Source organism: Columba livia, chromosome 2, assembly GCF_036013475.1.
Source record: "Columba livia isolate bColLiv1 breed racing homer chromosome 2, bColLiv1.pat.W.v2, whole genome shotgun sequence".
Classification (NCBI taxonomy): domain Eukaryota; kingdom Metazoa; phylum Chordata; class Aves; order Columbiformes; family Columbidae; genus Columba; species Columba livia.
The window spans coordinates 42,516,139-42,541,659 of NC_088603.1; the positions used below are offsets into that span (position 1 = coordinate 42,516,139).

A 25,521-nucleotide genomic window follows, 5' to 3' on the forward strand; every position below is an offset into this window, starting at 1 on the left:
TGCCAAAAGGGCATTACTGAACAACCCCTTCCAAGACATACAACTTGCTAGCAAAACATTTTTAAGGTACTTGAAATGTAGGTCAACCAATTCATTCTGCCAACAGGCAGTAATAATACAAATGGCTGATACAGTTAACTGTAAACCTTTGAAATGCAGGAGTAATACAATAATTGTGTTAAGAAGAATTCGAGCCCAACATCTAAAACCATTACTCAGCTACGTCAATGTTCATTTGCTCCATTTACATCTCCTCAGCCCAAAGGTCTTCCCCAGAGTTGAGGAACTACTTGCTGCACCAGAAGACAACACTAGTCCTCATGGGAATGAGTCAGGCACAAGTAAGGACACAAACCACCTCCCTCCCCCCAAAACATTACATTACAACTTTCTTGCTACAAGCAACCTTCACTGCAACATTTATTTAAGTAGATGCAAATGCTAAAAAAAAAATAAAAATAAAATAAATAAAATAAATAAATAAATAATCACAACACACAACAACAGGCAGATGTTCATATCTAGTTTTTGCCTTACACATCTGTCCCAGCCCAAGAGTTCAAAACTTCTGCATTTGAAACTATTCTACTACAACTGCCCACACCATCACAGCGAACATTCATATTGCTCTATGACTAATGATATTCCATCCTCTCTGGCTTGAAGAGAAGGCAAATATTTACCCCTCCTCCTTCCCACAAAAAGCCATGGGTACATCTCTGCCTTTGTAAAGACAGCAGATCTGGCAGATGGGATTTAGCTCTCAGGCTGGAATGTGGCACCAACAAACAATTCCTCTTCAAAACACAAGCACATGCTGCTCACAGACCCAACTGGTAAACCTACGTAACAGGCACTGTAGATTTACATACTAAGATTGAGAGTATATGAGAATTTTTGCACCATGCACTTCGCTCTTAATACTTTATTCTCTATTTTTTCATCATTATACATAGGAGCAGTGACACTGGATCAAACCATCCAACCCCGCACTGTCTTCAAGAGGACACAACAAGTAGAGGCCTACACCAGCTTCCCAATAAAATTAGAAACCAATGTAAACAGATTGCAAAATAGTGGCTTGACCTAGACCTAGGAAGCACAGGCCAAGCAGTATTTTTGTTGTATCATCAGCCCTTACTTTGTTGGATCTGCATTCAGAAAACAGATGATAGCCATCAAGGTTCTAGTAACAAAAAACTAAATTCAATACAGAAAAATTACCAACATTGATCTGCTTGAAAAACACAGGTATAGCTGGAAAAATAAATTTAAACATTTATTTTGGCCACATATCTCAAAGATAACTAAAGAGGAACTACAAAACCTCATTTTGCAACTGTGTTCCAGATATGTGTATGTACATATATAAAATATGTTAAAACTGACCTTTTTTTAAATAGATAGATAGACACACATACAAACTCATTGACCTTGTCACATAGCTACCAAAATACATCGTCCAGAATAATTAAGAATCAGTAGGGTAATTCACGATTCATTTTCACAGCAGCATTTCCTAAGTGGGTTGTTTCAGAAGCCTGCATTTCTGTTCTAAGCTCACATAATGCTACATGTAGTCAAGAAATAAAATACATCTCTGATTTACAGAATGCACATACATCTCCTAATTTTGTAGGACTCTAAGTCTTCTGCTGTAAGCAACCATGGAAGCGGTAAGAAAAGAAACCAGATAATCAGTGTATTTGTTAATGCCACCTGTGACTACTGTAGGCAGAGTTCAATGACAATCATTCTACCTCTGGCAAACATCAGCACGAAGTCTATGCTATGGCTCTCCACTACTACAGAGCATCACGTAGCATTAGTAAATTAGGAAGGGGTTTTTGACATGGTTCACCTGCCAAGCGACTAACAGCAGGACTTGGTAAGTTCTAAATATATTGTTTTACTTCTCGGTTAGATGGATTCTGCTTTTAAACCAGAGGTAAGATGACCCTATGGTGGGCAGGAGGGCAAGCATCTCCAGTTGCTGCCTCCTTGAATGACAACCATGATAGCAAAAATCAAAGTTCTTTCTAAATAGTAGTAAATGAAGGTATTATCCAGCCTACTAAACAGTCTCTAGCAGAACTGCAAAGTAGTTCTATAAATGCATTTGAAGTTTTTCCTTTGGGAACAGTATTGCTATACACAGCAATACTGTATCTTCAGAAGTTGCCAAAGTGATGAAACACAACCAGCCCTAAATCAAGTCCATCAACCTAACACCCAAGGGAAACACACCAAATATAAATGAGCCCTGTCTCATTTTATCAGCATACAATTTTTAGCTGGCCTTGCCCTCTAAATATATATGACCGAGAATGAAATTATTAATAATTCCTAAACAGAAAACTTGCCAGGTTTAAAACAGGAAGCATACCATATTGATGGGTTCTTCCTTGGGTGCATTTGCTATGGTCTCACTCGCACAGGAACAGATGCTTTCCAGAGATTTTTATTATTTTTTCCTACTATCAGAGCAGTGGGTATTCCTCAAGCACTAAGGAAAGACTATAGTACAGCTCGAGGGTTTTAGTGTCACCTCTCCCTTTCTTGGGAATTTTATCTGTGGTTACACAGTTATTATACTATTTTATATGAGTATTCTCACGTTGAAAGGAAGATCCCTCCCAATCAAACCAAGACTCAGAGCCTCACAGGAAGCCTTGACACTCAGATTTCAGTAAGACCATAGCTATAACAAAAGAGGTTAGGAGTACTTAGGGAAGTTTTTCTAGTCTACTAATCCTTTAATTAAGTGCTCAGCTTACCCTACTAAATACAACTGAACAATCTGCTTCTAGAAGATTTACAAAAAACACAGGAGCTATACAAACCTTCAGTTTGGACAAGTATGTCCTACAGACTTCAATGAGACTTTCCGGAAGTTGCATTTTACTTTTACTTTTCTAAAACAGTATGTGGAAGACAGGAAAGAAACACATGTATGTGTGCTACTAAAACAAGCAATTCTAAACGTGTTTTGCTTCCTGCACAGTTGAATATTTAATCTTATTTCAGTGGTTCTAGCAGGCATTACACTGGCCACTGTCACATCGAGTGCCACCACCTGCAAGACGAGCCACGTCCCAGACAAATCAGACACTTCTATTCAGTCAGAAAATACAAAGTGGTGGTGTTAATCAGAACCCAAAATTAAATTGGGAGAAAAAGTCAAAAAGGAAACAAACACTGACAAGAGACAGGTCACAGTAGTGACTAACCATCAACTACAGCATATTGCTGCAATTTGTTTTAAATAATAATAATAATAATAATAATTAATAAATAAATAAATAAATAGGCAGGGGGATTAGAATGAACACAAGAAAAAGGGATGGGTTGATTAATATTAAGGCATGGCTAAAATGCAAGAGAATATTCAATTAAAATTAGATGCCTGCTTGAACTCAACCCAAGTCTTCTGCAAGCCAGAAAATTTACCATCATGCGTAGTTAGTAAATAATGTAACCAATCCAATACAAGATATCAAGTTGCATATCTAACACTATAGTAGTCGTTTTACAAAGTTGCATTTTATCACTGCCTTACAGCACTAAATTTCATTCAAAATATTCATAGGTCCATTAACTTGTTTCTAAAACTACAGTTAAAAATACATAAATAAAATCAGTTTTCCCAATAGCCAAACTGAAGTTTCTCTAAAGTTTAAGACTAACATGTAATGAGTGAAATATATAGTTTATATGTCACACTGCTTCATTCAAAATTGAACAGTCCTGTGACTGTATCATGCAAAGCAGTAGAATCTTTATAACTAGTCACCTCTGATCTTTACCTAGTCTTCTCAGCATATGCATGCCTGATAGAATGCTAGGGCCACACCTGAAGGCAGCACCAAAATGAAAATTAAAAACCACATGTACTGTACTACAGAGACCCTAACAAACAAGACCACTGCAATCAGATGCATTTTAACTTGTATAAATTTAACTCTTACTTCTTATGTTCACAAAAGGAAACAGAAAATTGTGGTCATCTTATAAAATTTATATAAAACAATTCGGAGGCCTTTACAGCTTTTACAGGCTAGGAAAATTCCATCTCATACATTTTTGTTTCCAGGGAACTCTAAAGTAGAAGCCCCTGTTACATACTGCATTGCAGTTAAATGGCAGTGATAAAGGTTACCCATACAAGAACTAAGCAATAGCTTGTAATGCTAATACTGGAGTTTGCTGCTTCATTGTAGAAATTCCCACAAATCAAGCTGTGTAGCTACGCCACTGAAGTCTGACAAAAACACTACCTCCATGACCATGCTACCACAGTTACACAGCATTTTAAGTTCACTTTTTTTTTTAATGTCAAAAGGAATAATCAATAGGCTATTTCAAAATTCTTTACCAGAAACTTCCCTGCCTTACTTGCACAGAATTACTCAAAGCCACAGCTGCAAACTGTCAAATTAAAAAAAGTTGACTCAAAATAATGAAAGGAAAAAAAAAGCGACATTCAAGCACTCTCAAAATCTGGTAGTATATACTCTCATGACCGTAAAAGCACATCTTCTTTCTGGATTCGACCTGTTAGTATGATTAAGCAATTCTAACTACACAGAAAATATCTTCCCCAACACAGAAATCTCTACTTTAAGCATTATTTCTATCACCGTATCTTTCAAAAATTTCTTCCACAACTAACACATCTTAAGGTAGCACACCATTCTGAGAGACAGCTGATAAATATCCCTTGCCATCAAAGCACATCCACACCATTATTAAGTTACACAGCTGCTATTTACATACAGGTTGCATTTTCCTCCCTGGACGAGCGTCTTCCATGCTGATGTGCCGGAGCGGAGAATGCCCTTGTCCGAGACCCCGTAAGGAACCTCCCGAGGGATCAGAGGCTGCGCGTACATGACTGCTCCAGCCCGCTCCGCTCGGCACAGACGTACTCGGGAAATCGCTCCCCGACCCGCCGCCCAGCGCTCCCTCCCCAGCCTCCCCTCTCCCAGGCCACCCAATGCAGCTACCGCAGGGTCACACGAGAGCAGGGCGGGCGAGACCGCGTGCCTTCGATTCCAGCTCAGAGAATACCAAAAAAGGAACTGAAGCAGAGGTCCAGACTTAACATTTTCTGCATCAATGGCAGCTAAGGACAGCTCCAAGGTTATATTTTTTGCTCTGATCCAAGACTTCATTAGCACAACAAAATGAAAGCACATTTGTACTTCGAGTCCCAGAACAGAACAACCCAGAAGTCAAACATCTGCTAAGTGTGTTTATAGCTGTTTGATCAACCTCTCACTGAATACTCATCCCAAAGCAGGTTTTTTGACATAAGCCATATATTCTCTTCAGGCAAAATAAACCAAGGCTTACTAAAAAAAAAAAAATAATCTTTTTTTCTTTTTTCTCTCGTTATGAAGTGGTAAAAAACCATGCTGTTAGCTGAGATTAATTTCATGTTTCCTTCTAGAATAAGATGAATCTCTGCTTCAGGTACAATATGAGCAGCTATTATTTTTCTTTGTTCAAGCCAGTCTTGGAAAAATGCAACCTCCACCCCAGCAGATCAAATTCAGAGTTTCATTTCACTCTTATCATCATCACTGACAAACCTTAACGCCCTTGTCCCATCACATAACACGTAGGAAAATGGGTCTTTAAGGCATTACCCATAACTTAACCTTCATGACATGACACTACCTTCCTTGTCCCTTTTCTTCTTTTATTCCCACTTCTTGGCTTAGAAGAACCCTACTAATGAAGCTGGACTGGTGTCAGCCCAACCAACAAACAACTTGGACAAAACAAAACAAAAATATACTGTTCATAAACTTCGGGCAAATACCACCAGCCAAAGAAACACACTGTGAAGATGGTATTTATCACCTAGTACCTCAGAAATCAGAAGACCACATTCAGTTCCCCTCGCTGCCTTTCTCAGTCCATAAAATTCTCCAACCATAGACTAATATTCTCAGATAGTGCTGACAAGAGAGTTTAAAAGAAGTTTGCTTCCACTCTGTAAACAGATACTCGCTTTAACATGTGTGAATCTTTTCACTTCCAAGCTATTGAAGGCCTCTCTGTTGTTGTATGTAAATGACCGTAAACTAAATGATTCATATAGGAAGAACAAAGTTAAACAAAATATTAGATACCTTAACTCTTAGTGAACCCTCCTCAGCTGAGCATCCTAAAGCAAACCTATTCTTTTCCTAATGCTGAGTACAGGTTCATACAATTCTTCAGCTACCCCGATGAATACTGTAACAGATATGCTGAATTGTGTTCTGGTGGCTCTCCCACACTTTAATGCAGTCCTTCTTAGCATAAATCCATACTACAAGTACTTCACTTTCTAGAAGTACAAAAGTTGGTTTTTTAGGGTGGGAGTGTGTGTGTGTGTGTGTGTGTGTGTGTGTGAAGGGGGAAGAGGCTGTCTGTTCCTTTGGGGTAGTGTAAGGGGGCAGAAAGGACTGGGAATCACATCTTAGATTTTTTGTTAGAAGTTTTGGAAAGAATACTTACTTGATGTGGAAACTTAAAAAAAACACCACACTCTGAAACAGTTTATTGAAATCTTTCTGTTTTGGAGTCACCCAGTTCCTAGTTAACAGTCAGTCTTGGAATAAAAACAAACACTTAGAGGCTTTATTCATTTAAAAAAAAAAAGGCAAAGAACATGCTCATGTGGGGCCCAGCTTAAAAATCCAACATTCTAATATATAAACAAGGTTTTTTCAAACAGATGGAAGTTTTTGTCTTTTAAGTCTCATACCAAAATACTTGGTGGATAAATGGCTGCTCTTACCTAAGAATAAATACCAGGGAAAAGCTTTGCATTAGCTGGAGAACACCACAGCAACTTCAAACTGCAACTGTCTCAACATGCTTAACTACAGAAGTATTTTAAAACAAACCATAGGCAAATATATTCAAAATCAGCACATCCTTGATCATGTTCAGCGACAACACCGTGAGAACTCTGAGCAAAACTATTTGTGCTGCAGCAACATTTCAACCATATGCTTCATGATGCAAAAGAATCTTTATTAAGTGAATGAGGATTTTTTTTAAGAAACAGGAGTATCTATCATGAAACATATGCTTTGTCCATCAGTCCATCAGTTTTTCCTTCCCAGTTTTCACTTTTATACCCCTTCAAGTTCCACTTATTTGAGCTTATCTCTGGCTATAAAAGCACTTTTTTTGAAACAAAGGTCCAAAAACTTTTAAAAGTATCTATTCTCCAGATGGAAAAGGAAGATTTCATCTGAGCTCTAATCTCTCTGCAGAATTTTTAACCTTTTCATAAACAATATACAGGGTGTATATGGACCCGCTTTGAAATCACTATATCTTTGAAATTGGGTTCATAGAGTATTTTTTAAATACCCTGTATAGTCCATTATTTCCTTGTAAGCAGTACAGGCTTCTATTAAAAATTCCCTCAAAATCAATTAAATCAGACTAACCAAAACCTCTGATAACCATGGGGTGGAATGCAAAAACTCTTAAAATTAATTAGAAGATCAATTTTCTTGTCACTTCTTATTACTAGTTTCTGGATCAGTCTGTAAAAAAATCCCCTATCACATCTTACAGCAATACTAGTGTTAACTCAACAGCAAGCTGAATCTATTACTACAGCCACAAGCTCTTCTTTTATATCCAAATTTTGCTCTTAAAATGAGAAAGCAATTATGATCCCAGTTTATTATGAAGTGGCAGTAAACTGTTTTACTGTGGGGTCTGCACAGTCTCTAGCAGACAGAGCTGTGCTTAATCTGTTATTCCGAGATGGCAGAACATAAGCAACATTTTTATTTAAAGCAGCAGTAGGATTTACCATGTGAGCTCAAGCCCAGAGCCAGACTTAGCCAGATAAGAACACAAGGAAACTGAGGGCTCATTTGCTTGCAGAGAGGCCATACTGACATGCCCACACACCTCACCCTGTAAATTGGTAGATCTGGTATGAGGCTTCTATTGGTACTTTAAAATCCTGTTTTGGTGAGAGGGGGTGTGTCAGGTTTTAGCGCTGCATCCACAATCTAAACTCAACCTTTCCTCATATGAATGAATCATTAAAAAAACAAACAAACAAAAACACAAAAAAAACCCAACACCAACCTGGTTCACTGGCACCTTTCTTTCTGTATCTGGAAGGATGGCACCTATCAAATCCAAACAACCTCTCTTTAGAAAAGAATACAAAAACCAATAAATACCCACAAGGCAATAAGATGATACTTCTAAATGAGGATCGATTTTGATTGGGAAGGGGGTAGGGAGGAGATCACAGAGCACTTGGGAAGGGAGGCAAGGTGCTACGAGATTACCATGATGTAGGAACAAGTTGTATGACACAACCTGTCTAATGTTTGTATGTCAAATACCACTACACATTGTTCTGTTCAGTTTCTTATTAAATGGGAACTTACTAACTCATATTAAGAAGAACAGCTTCCTACAACTTTCCTATTATACATAGATTAAATATAAGCTATTCCACTAAGGAGATCTTGTTCTCTTAGCAAGGGAACACAGAAACCTTTGCAGGCAATGCTTTATCATTTAATGAATCAAAACTACCCATAAAAGCCAAGAGCTTGACTGCCTACAAGTATTTTGCAGAATATAATTTCCATGTAACAGCTAGTTCCCAAGAGGTACACATGCATAGCATGCTTCAGCTTGCTTCAGTTTGTATCAGCACGTACGCATGGTAAAGAGCGTTTCCCAAAAAAGAAAAAGGGGAAAAAATAGGAAGAAAAAAAGATAGATATATTCTGTGCAGATATTCTCTGGTATATTGCCCCAGTAGTGGACTCTTGGGTTTCTCAGCACATTGCAGGACAGCCGTCACAAGGCACTGGGATGCTGAGAGCCAGCACTAGGTAGATCACTAGTGTCCTGGTTTTGTTAAAAAACAAGTTTCTCTTTTAGTGAATTTGCCTGTCAGCTAAAGCCTTCATATTAGCTGCATTTTCCTGGAGAACCAGACACATGTTTTGGTAAACATAGCAATGGAATGCAAACTTATTGATAAGCACGGATGGACATCTCGCGAGAGGGGCAACGAGAGACAGGTGACCAAGAAACTGACCAATTGTGTATAACATTCCATTCAGGTGAATACTTCATATAAAGTGGGAGATCACGAGGATCTCATCCGTTTTACGTCCTTCTGCTTATGGCCGACATTAGGAGAGGATCATGCCAGTCGTCCCTGCAAACTGAGTCCTAGTGAGAGACTGAATCCAGCTCCGGTTGGCTGCAGAGTCCAGTCCAGGACTTCAGGTGTCGGCTCTGCAGTTGCTGGGACTTTCAAGATTGGTTTTGTATATTTTGTATTATTTTCCCCATTCTTATTAGTAGCATTAGTAAAACATTTTTTAATTTTTCCAACTCTCTTCTCTCTGTCCCTCTTTCCCTTCCGATCACCTGCCCTTAGTGGGAAGAGGGGAGAGGGAGGAGCAAAAGGGGGAAGGGGGGGAGCAGAGGAGGTTAACAATACTTCTGCCAGGGTTTTATTGTCACCCCGCAATCTAAACCCTCGACAACTAGTTTGAACCCTCCTGACATTACACAATTACACATTATTCTGCAAGCTGCATACTAATTCACTAGAGAGGATACCACTGAAATTTGTGATCTGAATCAGCATCCATAGCAAGATATAAACTACTTCATTAACCACCCTGCAGTCCTGATTTGGATACATTGACGAAGCAGAAAAACTAAAGATGTATGTAATTTTTAGAGTTCTTTACTTATTCCAGGACTCAAAAACATCTCTTGTAATCGCATGCTTCTACCTAAATTCATCTTCAGGCATTTTGCCAGCATTTTGAGAGATATTCTAATTTTTTCTTTATCCTAAAGACGACTTAGATCCCTGTGTAAGTTCACAAGATACAAATCAGGGCTGTTTCAACGGTATTAAGGCCACCTAGCCAAGGCCGTATGTTTAAATGCTCTACCATCACCTGTAAAAATATTAAGCATTAATCTAGAATAATAGATGGCACAGAAGTGAACAACTGAAGCAGCAAAATATGGGGCAGATAATGTTATCTGGTTTGTACCGACATTATTTGAATTATAGGCACACAAAAGCCTTCCCCTGACTGCAGATCCTCAGAAGGAAAAAATGAAAGGGGGTGGACAAAAAAGAACAACAACAAACATCAGCAGCTAATAAATAAAATTAGTCTTTCATTGAATGCTGTAATTTTTGAATGACTCTTCACCTACATATCTTTCTCTTCATAGAAATGTGAAAGATTATGAATGTCACCAATTCACACAAATTCAAGGTTTAACTCTCCACCTTCAGCTTTACATGTCTCCCCAGTTCTCCTCTATTCACACAATTGCATTCCACTCAAATCAAGTATCTGTGTAAGAATTTACTGACATGTTTACTGTTACAGTGAACAAAAATTACTACCTACAAATCAAAGCTCAGCAAGCTATGACAAGAAGGCAAGGCAACATTTCCAGCATCAGTAGCAGGACTGACACAGCAGGAGGTATCAGCTCTCTGCTGGCCCACAAGATTTCTTCGTAAAAACAAGGCAGGCAGAATGGAAGTAAAATTCTGGATCTGCTCACAATCATTGCAATTTGAGTGAGGGGCGGATTTTATAAAAAAAAAAAAAAAATGTAACTTTCCAAGTGGTGTAACATACAGGATTCAGGTGGTGTTGTCTGCAGATTCTTTCAATACAAAGTACATTCCACATATCACATTGCCCAAGTTATGCTGAATAACTTCAAGACATCTGAAAACTGCATGTCAGACTACTATCACTGTTACATGCTGAATGTCAACTAGTCACCAGTGTATTAGCAAGCCTCTACTATGATAAATTCACAATTACCCAAAAAAAATCTAGCAATTCACATATGCTTTATTATTATAATAGGACAGACAGCAACAAAAAGCTGGTATTACTTTTTTTTGTGCTAGTGCTGGCACTCATCTGAACCAACCACATACCGGAATAGAGAACTGATCCAGCAATAAAATTATACTGACAATATTTTGCCACTTCAGCTCCAAGGCTGCTCTTTAGTGGTGAGGCACAGGTGGTGCACAGAGCAGATGAGACTGCTGAGCCCAGAGTAGGAAGGCCAGGACCAGGGGATAAGTCCAGCCAAGACCGACTTGATCTGCAGCAGAGACACACTCCAGTGTTGTAGCTTCACATCTCAGCTTGGGCAAAATTAACAGCTTGGACAAACGGAGAGATACCACTCATGCCACTTTCCCTTTTACTCACAGTATATTACAACATCCTTGCCATACATTAGATTTTATACTTTCCTGATCACACAGTAAACAGATAACTCAGTTAAAAGTTACTTCAGAAAACTAACCGTGACAAGTTTTGTTTTGGTTCATTGGGTGTTTTTTGAGGTTTTTGTTTGTTTTGTGGGGTGCTTGTTTGTTTGTTTTGTCAGCTTCACAAGTTGAATCACCTTACGGGAAAGGAGACAGGACAAAGTGGGAATGGCACCTCCCCTTCAGAGACCACAAGCTAATTAGGCCAGCTCAGCCTTAGCATGAAGCCATACCTTGAAACATGGACTTTCTTGCAAAAATTTCTTCCATTTTCCTCTTGCAATTCTAAAACACAACATAATACCTTAAAAGTCAGAACTTTAAACTACTAGGAGCCAGCCTAAGATCCTTTGGAAAGATGACTGAAGGGACATTTAAAAGGAGATACACTTCTATTTCTTATTCACTTAGCTAGTATCATTTAAAGCTACACAGATGACCTCCTTTTGTTTTTGTTTAAAGAGAGAAAGCAGCTGGTTTTCTGATGTACTAAGAAGTGTAATGTTTTTGCAGTGTCTGACTAGATGGTTCTGGGAGAAGTCAGTTTAAAAGTAAGGTGCTGATTCTGGCACAACAGATCCATGCATTTCATTGTACATGGTACATATTTCACAGCAAAGTTCAATTGACAAAATCCAAGGGAAAGAGAGATCTAAAAATTAGGCACAAAAGAAAACCCAACCCTTCTGTACCTACTGCATCCTTGTCTCAAGAACTACTGAATTTTTTTTGTACTTTATTACTCCTTTTGCGAGTAACCACGTAAAAGACAATCTACATCACAGTACTTCTAAAGAAGATGCATGCATTTCCTTATGAAGAAAAAACAGTAACGCCGTAGGACTCTTACGGTAAACTTATGACTTAAGGGGCTATTTAGTATAAAATGTTGAATGCAACCAACACAGGACAGGCAAATTAGATACCCTAGATTTGTTTAACAAACATTTAGAATTCTCTGCTTTAGACAGCATTAACATTTGAGTTTGCATAGGAGATCTAACCAGCCAACAATTACTAAAAAGGGTGCTCGCTTAAAAAGTTACCCGAACAATACAGAGGCATTTTTAAGCATTTTGGAATAATCAACAGAAGTTACCTGTCTTCCTAATACAGCTACAGTTAGACCACAGTTCCACACAGCTTCATTTGTACACTGTCATCCAGTGGCACAAATAGAAGTCCAAGGGAAGACTGATTTTAAATTAAATTAGAGCACGTACAACAAGGAATTTAGACAGGCTTTTAATTCACATGGACACTTCTGGGAGACAGACAATTATCTAGCCTTGCATAAAGTCTACCCACAAAAATTCTCCTGACATGATTATTTTGTAAGGTAAAAGTGAACTTGCAGAGTAAGCTTACACCAGATCCATGCTCCCCGAGATGCAACCATGGAAATTTTTATCAACCCCAAGAACTCTAAAGCTGGGTTCAATATATCAAGTCATGCCTCTAGATAACAAACTGTCCTCCTGCATTCCCTGCCTGAAATTGAAAAGAGATTCAAGGTTTAAGATGGTTTTACAAACATAATTAATCCCATTTACGGAAAACTAAGTCAAATATCCAGTAAACCAAACATTAAAGACAAATACCTAAAATACATCATCCAGACTAGAGACCTAAGCTAAAGACTTTCCAGCAATATGAATCAAATGTTATACCTGATGGCTATGAAAACTTTATCTTAACATCTGTAATACATGATTTCACAGCTAGTGGGGAATTTTTAAATGCTGAAAAAAAATGCAAAAAAGTTGATCTAGACAATGACAACTGCATCTGGCAGCCAAAAGAATTTTCTGCAAACATCAGATAAGGGAAAGTAGAGGAAAAAAAATGCATTGCATTTCTAACAGTTTAGAAACCAAGCCTCCAGCATGTGTCTTTCTGATACTAAGAAATCTGTAGAAAAGCTATCTACACAGAATTCAAGACTTGCTTTTACTGTGGCATATAAAATAGGAACAACTACAGCTTACAACCCTGGGGATGTGTTACTATATCAAACAAATTTCTGCAATCAGATATCTTAATTACATATGCATTAATATAACTTTAAACATTTAAGTGGGTTTTTCTGGGAGGAAAAACATGTTCACTAGAGGGTTTTTAGCAACCAAACCAATCTGTCATCATTCCATGATTCCAAAAAGGCTGTTTTCTACCTCCAATTGATCCAGGACAGAATCTGAAAAGTGAAATACGAGATCTATGAGAAACAAGAGTGATAAAATCAAAAATTTCCCACCTACAGCCAAAAGCAACATGTAAAGAAAAATTCAAATAGGAAAAATTTGTATACACTTGTCCTCTAGGCAACTCCCCATGTTTCTAATGGTAAAGTTTTCATTTGCCTAGATCACACACATATTATAAACATATCAATCCCTTTTTTCCAGTGTTACTATGCTTAAGTCAGGGTACACACAAAGAAATTAACCCACCCTTCCAGTACAAGTCACAGTTCTTCACAGGACTGACTTTACAGGGAAAAATCAACTAACTGTAAACCAGGCTGGAAGTGTGTCACTGAAGAGCATGCTCCAAAAATCTCCTATGTACACAACAAACAGAATCAAAATGGCTTATACTGCATGGTAACCTTCACCAAATGAGATCATATCTGAATGATGATAAGGCACTCAATTTTGGTAGAAAAAAAATACCTTTTTATTGAAATTTGAATAAAACTTAATATTTGGGGCAGTACAACATCATAGCTTTTGGTGATCTTAACACCAGTTTCAGATCTTTTGACTGAGATGTAATTAATTTAATAGAAGCAATAATTTTGTATCCTATTTTAACAACCTTTTACAGACTTTCTCAAAAACTGGGGTTTCCAAAAGATCTGTCTTTAAAATGTGAATCAGTTTTCATTGTTGATTATCAAAGTCAACAGCAGCAGAAGCAAGTGAAAAAAGAAAAAAAGTATATAAAGAAAATCATTCAAGCATAATGAAACAAATAAACTCATATTTTAAAATATTTATAACCAGGTCAACTGTCTACTAAATACTATATGTTGTCTGAGGCCTCTGTGCATTGACAGGGGCTCAAAGAAAGGGTAATGCACTGGGACACAACAACTGTACCAAAAGACAGCTCTCCCACTAATGGGACTTTTGGAACCACCATGTCTGCAGGCTTCACTTCTACTCTGAGTCTTATTTTGAATCTGCAAGATAACCCCACATTCCTAAAAGCTCTAAAAGAATTAAGTAGCATCAGTAGACAAAGGTAAGATGCAGGTTTGAAAGATGACATCAGCAACATTCACAGTCTAACATCTTTCAAGAAGAAGGAGGGAGGAAGAGAATGGTGCAAGAGAGACCTCATCAATGGTTTCCTGAAACTCACCCCTTTTCCTTTAAATAACAATTTTGTTATTTTAATAGCTCTGGATACTTATTGACACTTTAAAGTGGTATTATATCCCATAGCTAAGCTTTTCACCTCCTCCCCCCCCTCAAAAAAAAAAAACAAAACAAAAACAAAAACCCACATAACTATGTATTTTCCAGGTGTTGCAAACTAACTTGACTAATCTTTTTTCACTAATGTTATCAATACAACTGTTATATAATGCATATTAATAGATAACACAAACACAGTTGGATTTGATGATATAAAAGCTCTTTCCCAACCTAAATGATAATATGATTTTATGATTCTACTGGAGACAAATCAGCTCTTACACTACCGAAGTGGAACATCTTTAGCATTTTACATTAATTCTGAAGCATTAACTCAAATACATTTTTTCAAACACTATCCTATTCATCACGATTTTATGAACAAAATGCAAGGAAGACACAACACAAAACATCCCTCTGCTTAAGTTGCTTTTATTAGAAATTTATGAAACTACAGAGGAAAATTCTATTTATTCTAAACTAGGAAGCCACTGACAGAGCTACTGTTCATAACATGATAATACTAACACATGATCTAAGAAGCCAAGAACATAACTTTCCCATGCTATACCCTCTTGTCAATCAGGGACCACTTCTTTACAAACAATTCATGAGCAGACCCTGAATTACAGGCTGTCTCTATTACAGTAACAGAAACAAAAAAAAGGCGCCAGTAAATATTTAAAACCAGATACCTCACTCAGCACTCAGCTGCAAGGGAAGACAAATTTTCCTGTGCCCAATCCTAGACTTGCCTGTTGTGCTGCAGCTGTATCCTGGGTGGCACTTTCTATGATAAAAAGACTTGCTTGATGCACAGGTGGGTCTTGGAACGCTGTGACAGGAGTACATTCAATTTTTCAGTTTAAAGCAAGTAATTCTGGCTCCATTTCATTGCATCTAGTCTCTGAACAACTTTGATATAAACCATTTATTCCCATTTATAAGACTTCTGTCAAACTACTTGCTACTAGTAAGTTTAACACATTAACTTATGTAATCAGTAGAGGACACTTAAAGACCAGCTTTCTCATCTACAAAGAGTGCCATGATCAACTGCACCAAGAGCTTTGCTCCTTTAACACTATGTGAACTCGTTTGGAATCTTCTTGTTCCACTTCCAGCAAACAGTCTTCAGGTGCAGATTTTATATTACTTGGATTGATACAAGATTATTGACCTATCAGATAGAATATAAAGCATATAACTTGTTTTGAAACTTTTGTCCACACTGCTAATGCAAAATCAGGACATCACTGCTGACAACTGTCTCAAAGCATTATCACTATTGTATATCACAGGAAAAACAGGATTATCTTTATAAATTCTTGAATTTCTGGTACTTCTAACAAAACTGCTTTCTTGGGATCTACAGGGTTTAGAAGCACTTTCTTCAGTAATACAAATAGCACAAGGCAGGGAGAACCAAACTCCAAAAAAAATGAAGTCACATCCAGGACACCATTTACAGTTCAGTTTTCATTACTATCTGCATAAAATTAATACACTGGAAAGCTGCTATGGGTCTCTGACTATTTATTAAAGAGAAGCCACACTTTCAAATTACATTCATCAAAACGAACAAGGCACTTCATTTAGAGCTTAGCAATTCATGCCAAAATTGGGAGATATCAGCACAGTAACCCGAGGAAAGGTGACATTTTACTACTCAGAAGGAACTCGGTGTTTAGTTATATATGAAGCAGTATGTGAAACACAGAAGTACTGTAGAGTTGCAAATGCTCCCTCACTTTAACAGAGGGGCACTTGTCTACAACCACCAAAAGAAACTTCTCTCCAATGCTGCAGGTACAAATCATTGTCAATCTTTGAAGGTATGCAGAGAAAGAACACCAGTTTTGCAGAGTTGCAAAACACGCTTCTTAATGGAGACATCCCATGGAAATCTTTTCACATCACTGCATATAGATTCTCTGCTCACACAGAACAGGGCACTCAGTGACAATCCAATTCCTTTAAGGCCATCTGCCAACAGATGAGGTTAAGGATAAAGTCAGGGAAAGCTCCTTCTAACAAAGGAAAGCATTTGATACTTTACAACAAAGTTGGAAACCAAAATAAAAGGGGAAAGCAGAGCACAACAGCCTTGTCAAGGCATACCTAAAACTCACCCCAGTTGCTTGCTGTTACCCATTAATTTCCCATGCAATTCTTGAAAATTATTTTGGCCACAGGGCCTACAAGACATGAGTAGGCCCCCATTTGTAGCATATCACTTCTTACAAGAAGCCACTTTCTTGATCATTATCTTATCTTAATGATTCCTATATAAGCAAGAGGAGGTTGAAAGCAGTTCCCAGATTACTCTCCTCTTTTCCATCCTACACTTCACTTCAGGAATACTACTGGACTTAAAATATACTTTATCAATGGTCTGTTAGTGAAATATTAGACTTGTAAAACACAGAATTGTTTTGATATACAACTCTATAGAAGGCCAATTCTCAAAATTAAGACTTTGTCCATTCTTTACTTTTCTGTAACAATACATACCTTCTTCCATTCAAATGTAGTTCTTCTTAAAGATAAATACACACATACGCACAAACAATCCATTCACCAATTTAAGAACCATTGTTCAGATCTCATTAAACTGTATAGCATATTGTACCGATTCATGGCATTTAGATACATTTTTAGTAACTGCCAAGACAGGAAGGGAAATTTTCTTCTGCCTTGGCCCCAAGAGCCTGTTTTATGCTGTCAGACGAATGAAGCAAGAAAGAGGTTTTCCACATCATAAGGCAGCCATAATACATGAAACTATTTACACTCTTGTGATATATCACCACAAACACACAATTGATCCTCTGAGCTTGACAAGAAATGCAAGTCACAACACAGAAGCAAATAAGCCATTTTGGAGGTATGCATTCTTTACTCATGTATGTTGTACAATTACATTACATTTCCAGAAATAAGCAGGGATACAAAGACAGATGCCCTTTCTGTCACTTCCACAAGTACGCAGCTGCAATTCCCCTGAGCTCTTAACAGCCTCCACAGCACCATTCCCAGCCCCAAAACATGTACTGCCATTGTTCGGGTCTCTCCCCAGTTCTTGCCACCTCTGCAGCCTAAAAAACAAACTTAAACCTCTGTTTGGAGATAATGCCACCATTCTCTGGTAGCTTTTTCTGAAAATAGATACACATTTTCCCGTTTCCTTGGTGCCTTTACCGCCACCAAGTGCCCCAGCACCTGGATGTGGACACTTGTGACTTTACTCAAAATATGCACCAGTGGTAATTTCAACTCAAAAGTATTCTGCAGCAACACTTTACGGCAACAAGACTACAGCCTTAGCTGCTTGAAATTTAATTATCTAACCAATGGTCATCAAGGCCTATAGATTTCTTCCAAGGACAACCAAAGAAACATAAGCCTTTTCTCAAGAAGCTGAAGTTAATTATTTGTGAATGCATTAATCCACAGTTTTTAAGTGTAGACCTACTCTCCCTACTCCTCCCTTCAAAGAAATACAGCTATAGAGTTGATATGTGTGAACTAGCAGCTACTGAAGCACACTGAAGCATATGGAATATGATTTGGAAAAGTACACCTGGTTTGAGAACTACTGTTTTAACATGCAAATTCTCACCTTTAAATTGCCTCCAGGATCCGGATGTTTATAATCATCAGACACCCATCCTGGGCTACCGCAAATGCAAACACACTAAGTATCCAGTCATACAACAAACCACCGAATGTGACAGAGATAAATTAGTCACCTTATTTAACAAAGCAGTACATTCCAAGTTGTTTGCTGTATTAGGATTAGCTACAATCCCCCACACCAAATGGGTTACGGTAAGTTGGCCCCACTACCAGTGAGAAACACACGCTGAACCTTTCTTGTTTGCCTGTCTTTTCAAAAGGTCCCATCCATCCAAAGCACAGAATACAAGCAGTAGGTATGTTCTTTGGCCTTGAGCATATCAAATTCCTTCAGTTTAGCCCTTCATTTTTATCTTCATAGCAAAGGCAACTTACTCATGCTCAGGAACTGAAAGCCTCACACTAACACTACTTGTCTTCATTCAATAGAACAGGCCATCTCCTTCCTTAACTATAAGTCAACTGGCTACCTACCCAAGCAGATCTGCACTATACAAAAGTTATAAACAAATGGAATTTATTTTGCTCTATAAATGTACTGTAATTTAAGTACCTTTAATCATACCAAACAAAATCATTTGGTAAACAGCTGTTCCATTAAAAGAGCAGCATCCTACCCCTATTTAATTTGTTCTCTTTCCTGGAGAGAAGTTATTTAATCTTTTCTGAGTCCCCTGTTCTGAAGGCTCAGATCTACAATTATGCTTAGTTTAGAAATAAATGTTCATTCTATTGATTTTAAGGAAAAATACTCTAAACTTCTCCATAAACTGTTCTTCCTCAGGTGAAGCTCTATCTAGAGCATCTGGGTATAAAAAGAGGCCCAAGAATATTTATTCTTACCACACACAGAATCATATGCAGTTATTTATTTCAGTAAAAGCAAGCAGAGTCAATCCAGGAAAGTACATTACAAAACATGCTGAAAATAAACTCTGGTTACATTTCTAAAAAATATAAAGTAACTTCAAGCATTTTATATAGCATCACCAGCTAAAGTGAATAGAATCACAGAATAATTTACATTAGGAAAGACCTTGAAGATCACTGAGTCCGACCATTAACCTAACACTGCCCAGTACACCACTAAACCCCAAGTGCCTCATCTACATGTTTTTTAATCACCTCCAGGGACGGTGACTCAACCACTTCCCTGGGCAGGCTGTTCCAAGGCCTGACAACTCTTTCGGTGAAGAAATTTTTCCTAATATCCGAGCTAAACCTCCCCTGGCGCAATTTGAGGCCATTTCCCCTTGTCCTATCACTTGCTACTGGGGAAAAGAGACCAACACCCTCCATGATAAATCCCTTCAGGTAGTTGTAGACAGCAATAAGGTCTCCCCCCAGCCTCCTTTTCTCTAGGCTAAACAGCCCCAGTTCCCTCAGTCGCTCCTCATCAGACTTGTGCTCCAGACCCCTCACCAGCTTTGTTGCCCTTATCTGAACTCTCTCCAGCACTTCAACAACTTTCTTGTAGTGACAGGTCCAAAACTGGGCACAGGATTTGAGGTGGGGCCTCACGAGGGCTGAGTACAAGAAGACCACCACTTCCCTAGTCCTGCTGGCCACACTGTTTCTGATACAAGCCAGGATGCTGTTGGCCTTTTTGGCCACCTGGGCACACTGCTGGCTCATGTTCAGCCACTGTCAGTCAACACTCCCAGGTCTCTCTCTGCCAGGCAGCTTTCCAGCCACTCTTTCCTGAGCCTGTAGGGCTGCCTGGGGTTGTTGCGACCCAAGTGCAGGACCCGGCACTTGGCCTTGTTAATCCCCATACAACTGGCTTCAGCCTAACGATACAGCCCATCCAGATCCCTCTGTATGGCCTTCCTACCCTCCAGCAGATCAACACTCCCACCCAGCCTGGTGTCATCTGCAGATGTACTGAGGGTGCACTTGATGACCTTGTCCAGATAAATGATAAAGATGTGAAACAGACATGGCCCTGATACTGAGCCCTGAAGAACACCACTTGGCAACACTAATGTGAAAAAAAAAAAAAAAAAAGCGCACAAAAATGTTTTCTATTCTTCCTTTTTTGATTGGCAAACATCAGCAGTTTTCAAAACTGAAGAATTTCCACAAAAATTGGACGGAAAAACTTAAAACATTTGCTTGTATTTATAACCTAAAATTAAAACAGTCCAATAACTGGTTTTGTACACTTAATTTATAAGCTGAAAAGTGTTTCTCCATCCTATCATTATCTCGCTACCTGCAATTCAACCAAATATTAATTACAAGGGTATCTGCCTCCTTCACTTCCTGTTTGATATTTCTCCATGGCAAGCAAGTGCAGCAATGTTAATAAAAATCAAGTTGAAAAAGGAAAGGATCTCTGCTGCTCTTGGGTTTTATGACTTCCTTAAATGAGTCATAACAATCTTTAGATGCTATCTGTTTGGTTTCAGACAAACAGTTTTAGGGTGTAGTCATTTGACAAACAAAATGAAGAATTTACCACCAATAGTAATACCAACTGTGGCTATTCACTAAGAAGTTTCTCATTTTTTTTGTACGCAAGTCTGTCTAGAAATATGTTTGACATGTTAAAGAAATGCATGTGCTTACATAATAGTATATCCCCACAACAGTGCTGTACAAGTCAAAGAAAAAAAAAAAATGCAAAAATTAGTAGCCCTAAAACAAGAAGTAGTTTAAATACTATCTCCAATAGTTTGGGGTTTTTTTTAAGAGCAACAAAGAAGCAATAAATCTAGCAGTAGTCTAAATAATCCTACCTTACTGTTTAGAATGCTAATTAAAGAGCTTGCAATCAGTCCTTTGACTTCACAAGTTAGTCAGAGAACTAGAAGTCTAAGTTATTCTTGATTTGGTCTAGAGCAGTGCTGAGAAGCTAGTTCATAACATTACTGCCCAACAACTTTTTTTATACCACGTACATATTCATCATCGTTCCATTAACCAAAAAAAAAAAAAAAAAAAATAATCACTCCTAACACTCTTTTGAGAAGAGTTTATTTTTCATAGACTTCCTCTTTTTTTTCTTTAATGAAGTTCCCTTTTATGAAACAGTATCTTCGCAGGTAACTTGAAGACTCAGTAGACATTGCATCTGAGTCTCAAATCAAACGCATACCACTCCTCTGAAAAGATTAAGGGCCAAAAGATAAATCAGCACACCTATAAAACAGGGTATGACAAGTTACTAGGGAGAAGAAAGCATCTTTCATAAGCTAAAGTTATGTCCAAGTAAGGCTCATAAGCTATGATAATTTTAACATAGCCATACAATAAGGTGGCAAATTATAAAAAAAAACAAAAGCTGGCAGTAGCTTTTCAACTGTAACAGCAGCAAGACAGACTGCTATAAAGTCTTTATAGAAAACAGATAACCAAAGCATAAAATGAATGTTCATGAAAGACTAGGCTATTGGTGAAAATTACAAGGTTTTATATCCAGGTTTACACAAAAGAAACTCAATACCCCTGAAATGCCATGACCTGTCAAACTCTAAGCTTCATATAGTAAATGTCACAATTGCATAAAAAAGTCAGGTATACAAAGCAGCTTTCACCTGTTCCACCTGCTTCGCCAAATACAACTTTACAAAGGATCTGAAAAGTTACAGTGCTTTCTACTGCATTCTTAAGTAGATTTCCATCAGTTTGCTTTGAAGGCTTGTAAAATCTGTACTCTTCGAATGTCTTAACTTTTTTAACAACCAGGCACACTGAAGCACAAAAGTGACTTGCCCCAAAGGCATTTACAACAGACATCAGCACTTCCAGCACCTCTCAGATCTTCTGGAAAATGGATTGTTAGCTTTATTTTGCCTATAAGTAATAAACATGAAACCCATTAACAGACAACACCCTAAGAATTAAATGAGACCTCAGAAAATGACCAAAGAATGTCCAGTTCTCATCCCGCACATAGAAAGTGGATATAATTTATTAATCGGAGCATTCTAAGTATAATTGGATAACTCAGTAGTGGTAAGTCAAAATACAAAAGGTTACAAGCAGAACACAGACAGCTCTCCAGGGGAAATGGTCAGCAGGCAATTTAGAGCAGGTATTACTACAATGACTTGATATGTCTAACAGAAACCAACTGCAAGTAGAACAAAACATTCACATAAATGTGCGTTTTAAATCTATATTGTGAACAAAACTAGAAGGTAAAGTTTCATATAATAGTTCAACAACAAATGTGGGCACATCACACCTCTCAAGGTTCAGCCAACAGAGACAGGTAAGAGATGTCGCAGCAGTTCACACAACAAAGCTACAAATGGTTGCAAAACACTGTTCAAGATTGCACAACATGTTACAGGATGAAGTCTCCAACAGCTCAAGCAACTGTCCTTCGCACATTAGAGACCCCAACCCCAAGAACTGCACAGGGAGGATGTCATCATTCAGGTGACAGGACGCAGTGACCTCCCACTGCTCCTCCCTGGTGCTTTGATAGCAGCGGCCTCATCTGAGGGTGGCACGTTATCTTGAGGCACTGAGTGGCCAGCTGAGAGCACTGCAGGAGAGGACAAGCACACCACACAACAGGAAAGATAAACGCGAGGTCCTGGGAGGTCTGCTGCTTGTTGAATACAGTTTTGGAAAGATTGAGGCTTCTTAAACTACTGCATTTTCCTGCTTATCCATGTGGACATCAGTGACACTTCCAAAGCAATTACTGAGCAAATCAAGAGCACTGTGGGCAATGGTGGAGAGGCCCAGGTGGTGTTTCTCAGGCTCTCCAAAAAGAAGAAAAAGGCTGAGGGCACAGCAGATGTGCCCAGAGGGTCAATATCTGGTTATTAGTAGAGTTTTCACTGCTATGACCCAGGAATCTCTTTCAGAAGCAAGGATTCACCTGACCAAGTGTGGCAAGAGTATCTTTGCCACCAAGCTCACTAAACTTGTGAATCAGACTTCAAACCAGGCATGGTGGAAAAAAGTTGTCACACTTAAGAGAATACAAGGGGAACACATGACAGGGAAGGCTTTCACACTTTGCTTGTGAAAGCGATGTCTGGGGACTCACTTCTAGTCCTTGCACACCAGTGCACACAGCATGGAAAGCAACAGCAGGACTTACTCCATGCACGGTTACAGAGCTATAGCCTCACAGAAATTACAGAGTGACAGTGGGACAGGTCACATGGTCAGAGTGCAATAAATGGAAACAAGCTCTTGAGAAAAGCCAAGTCTGGGAAGTTATGAAGTATGGGTTTTAATCTATGCAGAGGACTGGCTAAAACACACACAGTGCTTTGCTTGGAACAAGTGGCAAGACAGTAAAGACCTTACAGGTAAGAATCAGTTCAACATGAGTGATGCCGTAAGACGTGCCTGCTACAAAACAAGAACGGGAAGTAGAAGAAGGCTTCATTCAAAAGCTGGAGGAAGCTTCATGGCTGCAGACCCTGGTACACATTGGGGCCTAAAACCACTGGTATCTGCTGGTAGGTTGTGGCCAGGCACAAGCACTTCAGGAGACTTCTTGAGGGTACTGAAAATGATTTCTTGGTGTAAGTCAACTAGTGAGGATGCTCTGTTGGATCTGTTGCTCACAAACAAGGAAGAACTAACTAGACAGAGACGTTAAAATCAAGAGCAGCCTTGGCTGCAGCACCTTTCATTGAAGCAAATTCTTAGCTTTTTCTAGCAAGGAATAATTGATGTCATTACTCTTGCTGTAGCCTAGCTATTTACAATCACTTAGCTGTCTTTCTCTTCATCTCAAAATAGATCCCAGTCAAGACACAGCCAGCATATATTTAGTAGACACTAGTAATGGAAAATGCAGAGGACAGTCAAGTAAAGTTTTAAGTTCTCCCCACCTAAATGCAAACCTCAACTAACAGATCCTCAGTAGTACAGCAGTACTGTAGAAGGAACAGCAGCAGAAGGCAGGGTAGGTCAAACAGCAGAATTCCAACATACATCAGATGGTGGGGTGACAGGGGACACTGGTCTGTAATTCCGCCTTCCTCTCTACTGCCTCTGCCCACAGGCCTCACTCACAAGAAGCTCCAGTTTGTTCGGAGGCAGACACCAGAAATTCTGTACAAACTGGGGTAACAGACTGACAACAGCTGTCCAATCCGGAAACTTCTACCAAAGACTTTCTTTTGGTTAAAAAAAACTTCAAGCTTATTTTAAAGTTTAAAACTATTTTGGTACTCCAGGATCCTGTCTTGGCTATACTGCCAGCAAGACAAGTCTAGATGCCTTCTAGCACAACTAGGTCTTATGAAAAATATTAACACTCATGTCATTCGTAGAAAATTTAAACTTCCAATGGGACTGAAGAAGTAGTAGACCAGAGGGGGAAAAAAAAAAAGAAACACAAAAACAAACAAACAAACAAAAAACCCACAGCCACAGGAAATTGCAAAATCTCTCACAGCAATCTACGGAAGAAAATGAGACACCTGTATCTCTCAAAATACCATATATTGAGAAAATTCCAAACGAAGATTTTAATTAAGTCCTACTCCTCAAGTTCATCATTGGGTTTGCCAAAAATAATCTTCAGTGCCAAATACTTGAAAGAGGGGGAGGACAAGAAGGTCTATCAGGTACATTACTAAGTACAAATGCAGGGGCAAAGAGTCAAACTCTAACAAAAACATAAATATACCTTTTAGAAAAGTGGATGCTGAAAAATGATACAAGATGATACAACAAGTACACATTGCAAATACTTCTGCTAAAATGGGACTTGCTAGAATTAATAAGTCAGGGGTGTTTCAAGGTTATGAAGCACTCCAGCACTGCTGAAATAAGACAACTTGTGCCAGTATACCCAAATAGGACAACCATTCCATTACATAGCTTTGAGTCAGTTTAGTTTTAAGGCATTGGAGCAGGAAAAACAAAATCTCAGTTTGAGCTAAGCAGACTTTCCTGGATGGAAGTCACAAGAGAATCCAGATTGTCAGATACAACACTAGGGATCAATATTCCAAAATGTTACTTCAGTCAAAACAAGGTGTACAAAGTCTGTAGAGCTCTAATCAAGCAACGCTGGACAATCTACAGAGATAACTGTAATTCCCACAAAGCAAAAGCATTCACTCTTTTTTGTACATTTATGAACATGGAATAACCTTCCTGCTGTACAATCCTGGCACTGTTACTGGAAGAATA

The 25,521-nt window shown here is 38.5% G+C and overlaps 1 protein-coding gene across 7 annotated transcripts in view; it reads right to left on the minus strand.

The window, feature by feature from the left end:
• Positions 1 to 25,521, minus strand: part of SLC4A7 (solute carrier family 4 member 7) — a 93,275-nt gene that overhangs the window by 61,658 nt on the left and 6,096 nt on the right. The window contains exon 1 of one of the 7 annotated variants that reach the window (XM_005499184.3): positions 4,777 to 4,967. The exons of 5 other annotated variants lie outside the window; for them this stretch is intronic. In XM_005499184.3, coding sequence (XP_005499241.2) covers positions 4,777 to 4,812 — 36 coding nt within the window. In that variant the 5' untranslated portion in view covers positions 4,813 to 4,967. Of the gene's footprint in view, positions 1 to 4,776; positions 4,968 to 25,521 lie in introns of those variants that run through there. One more of the 7 variants, XM_005499183.3, reaches the window with a different exon arrangement.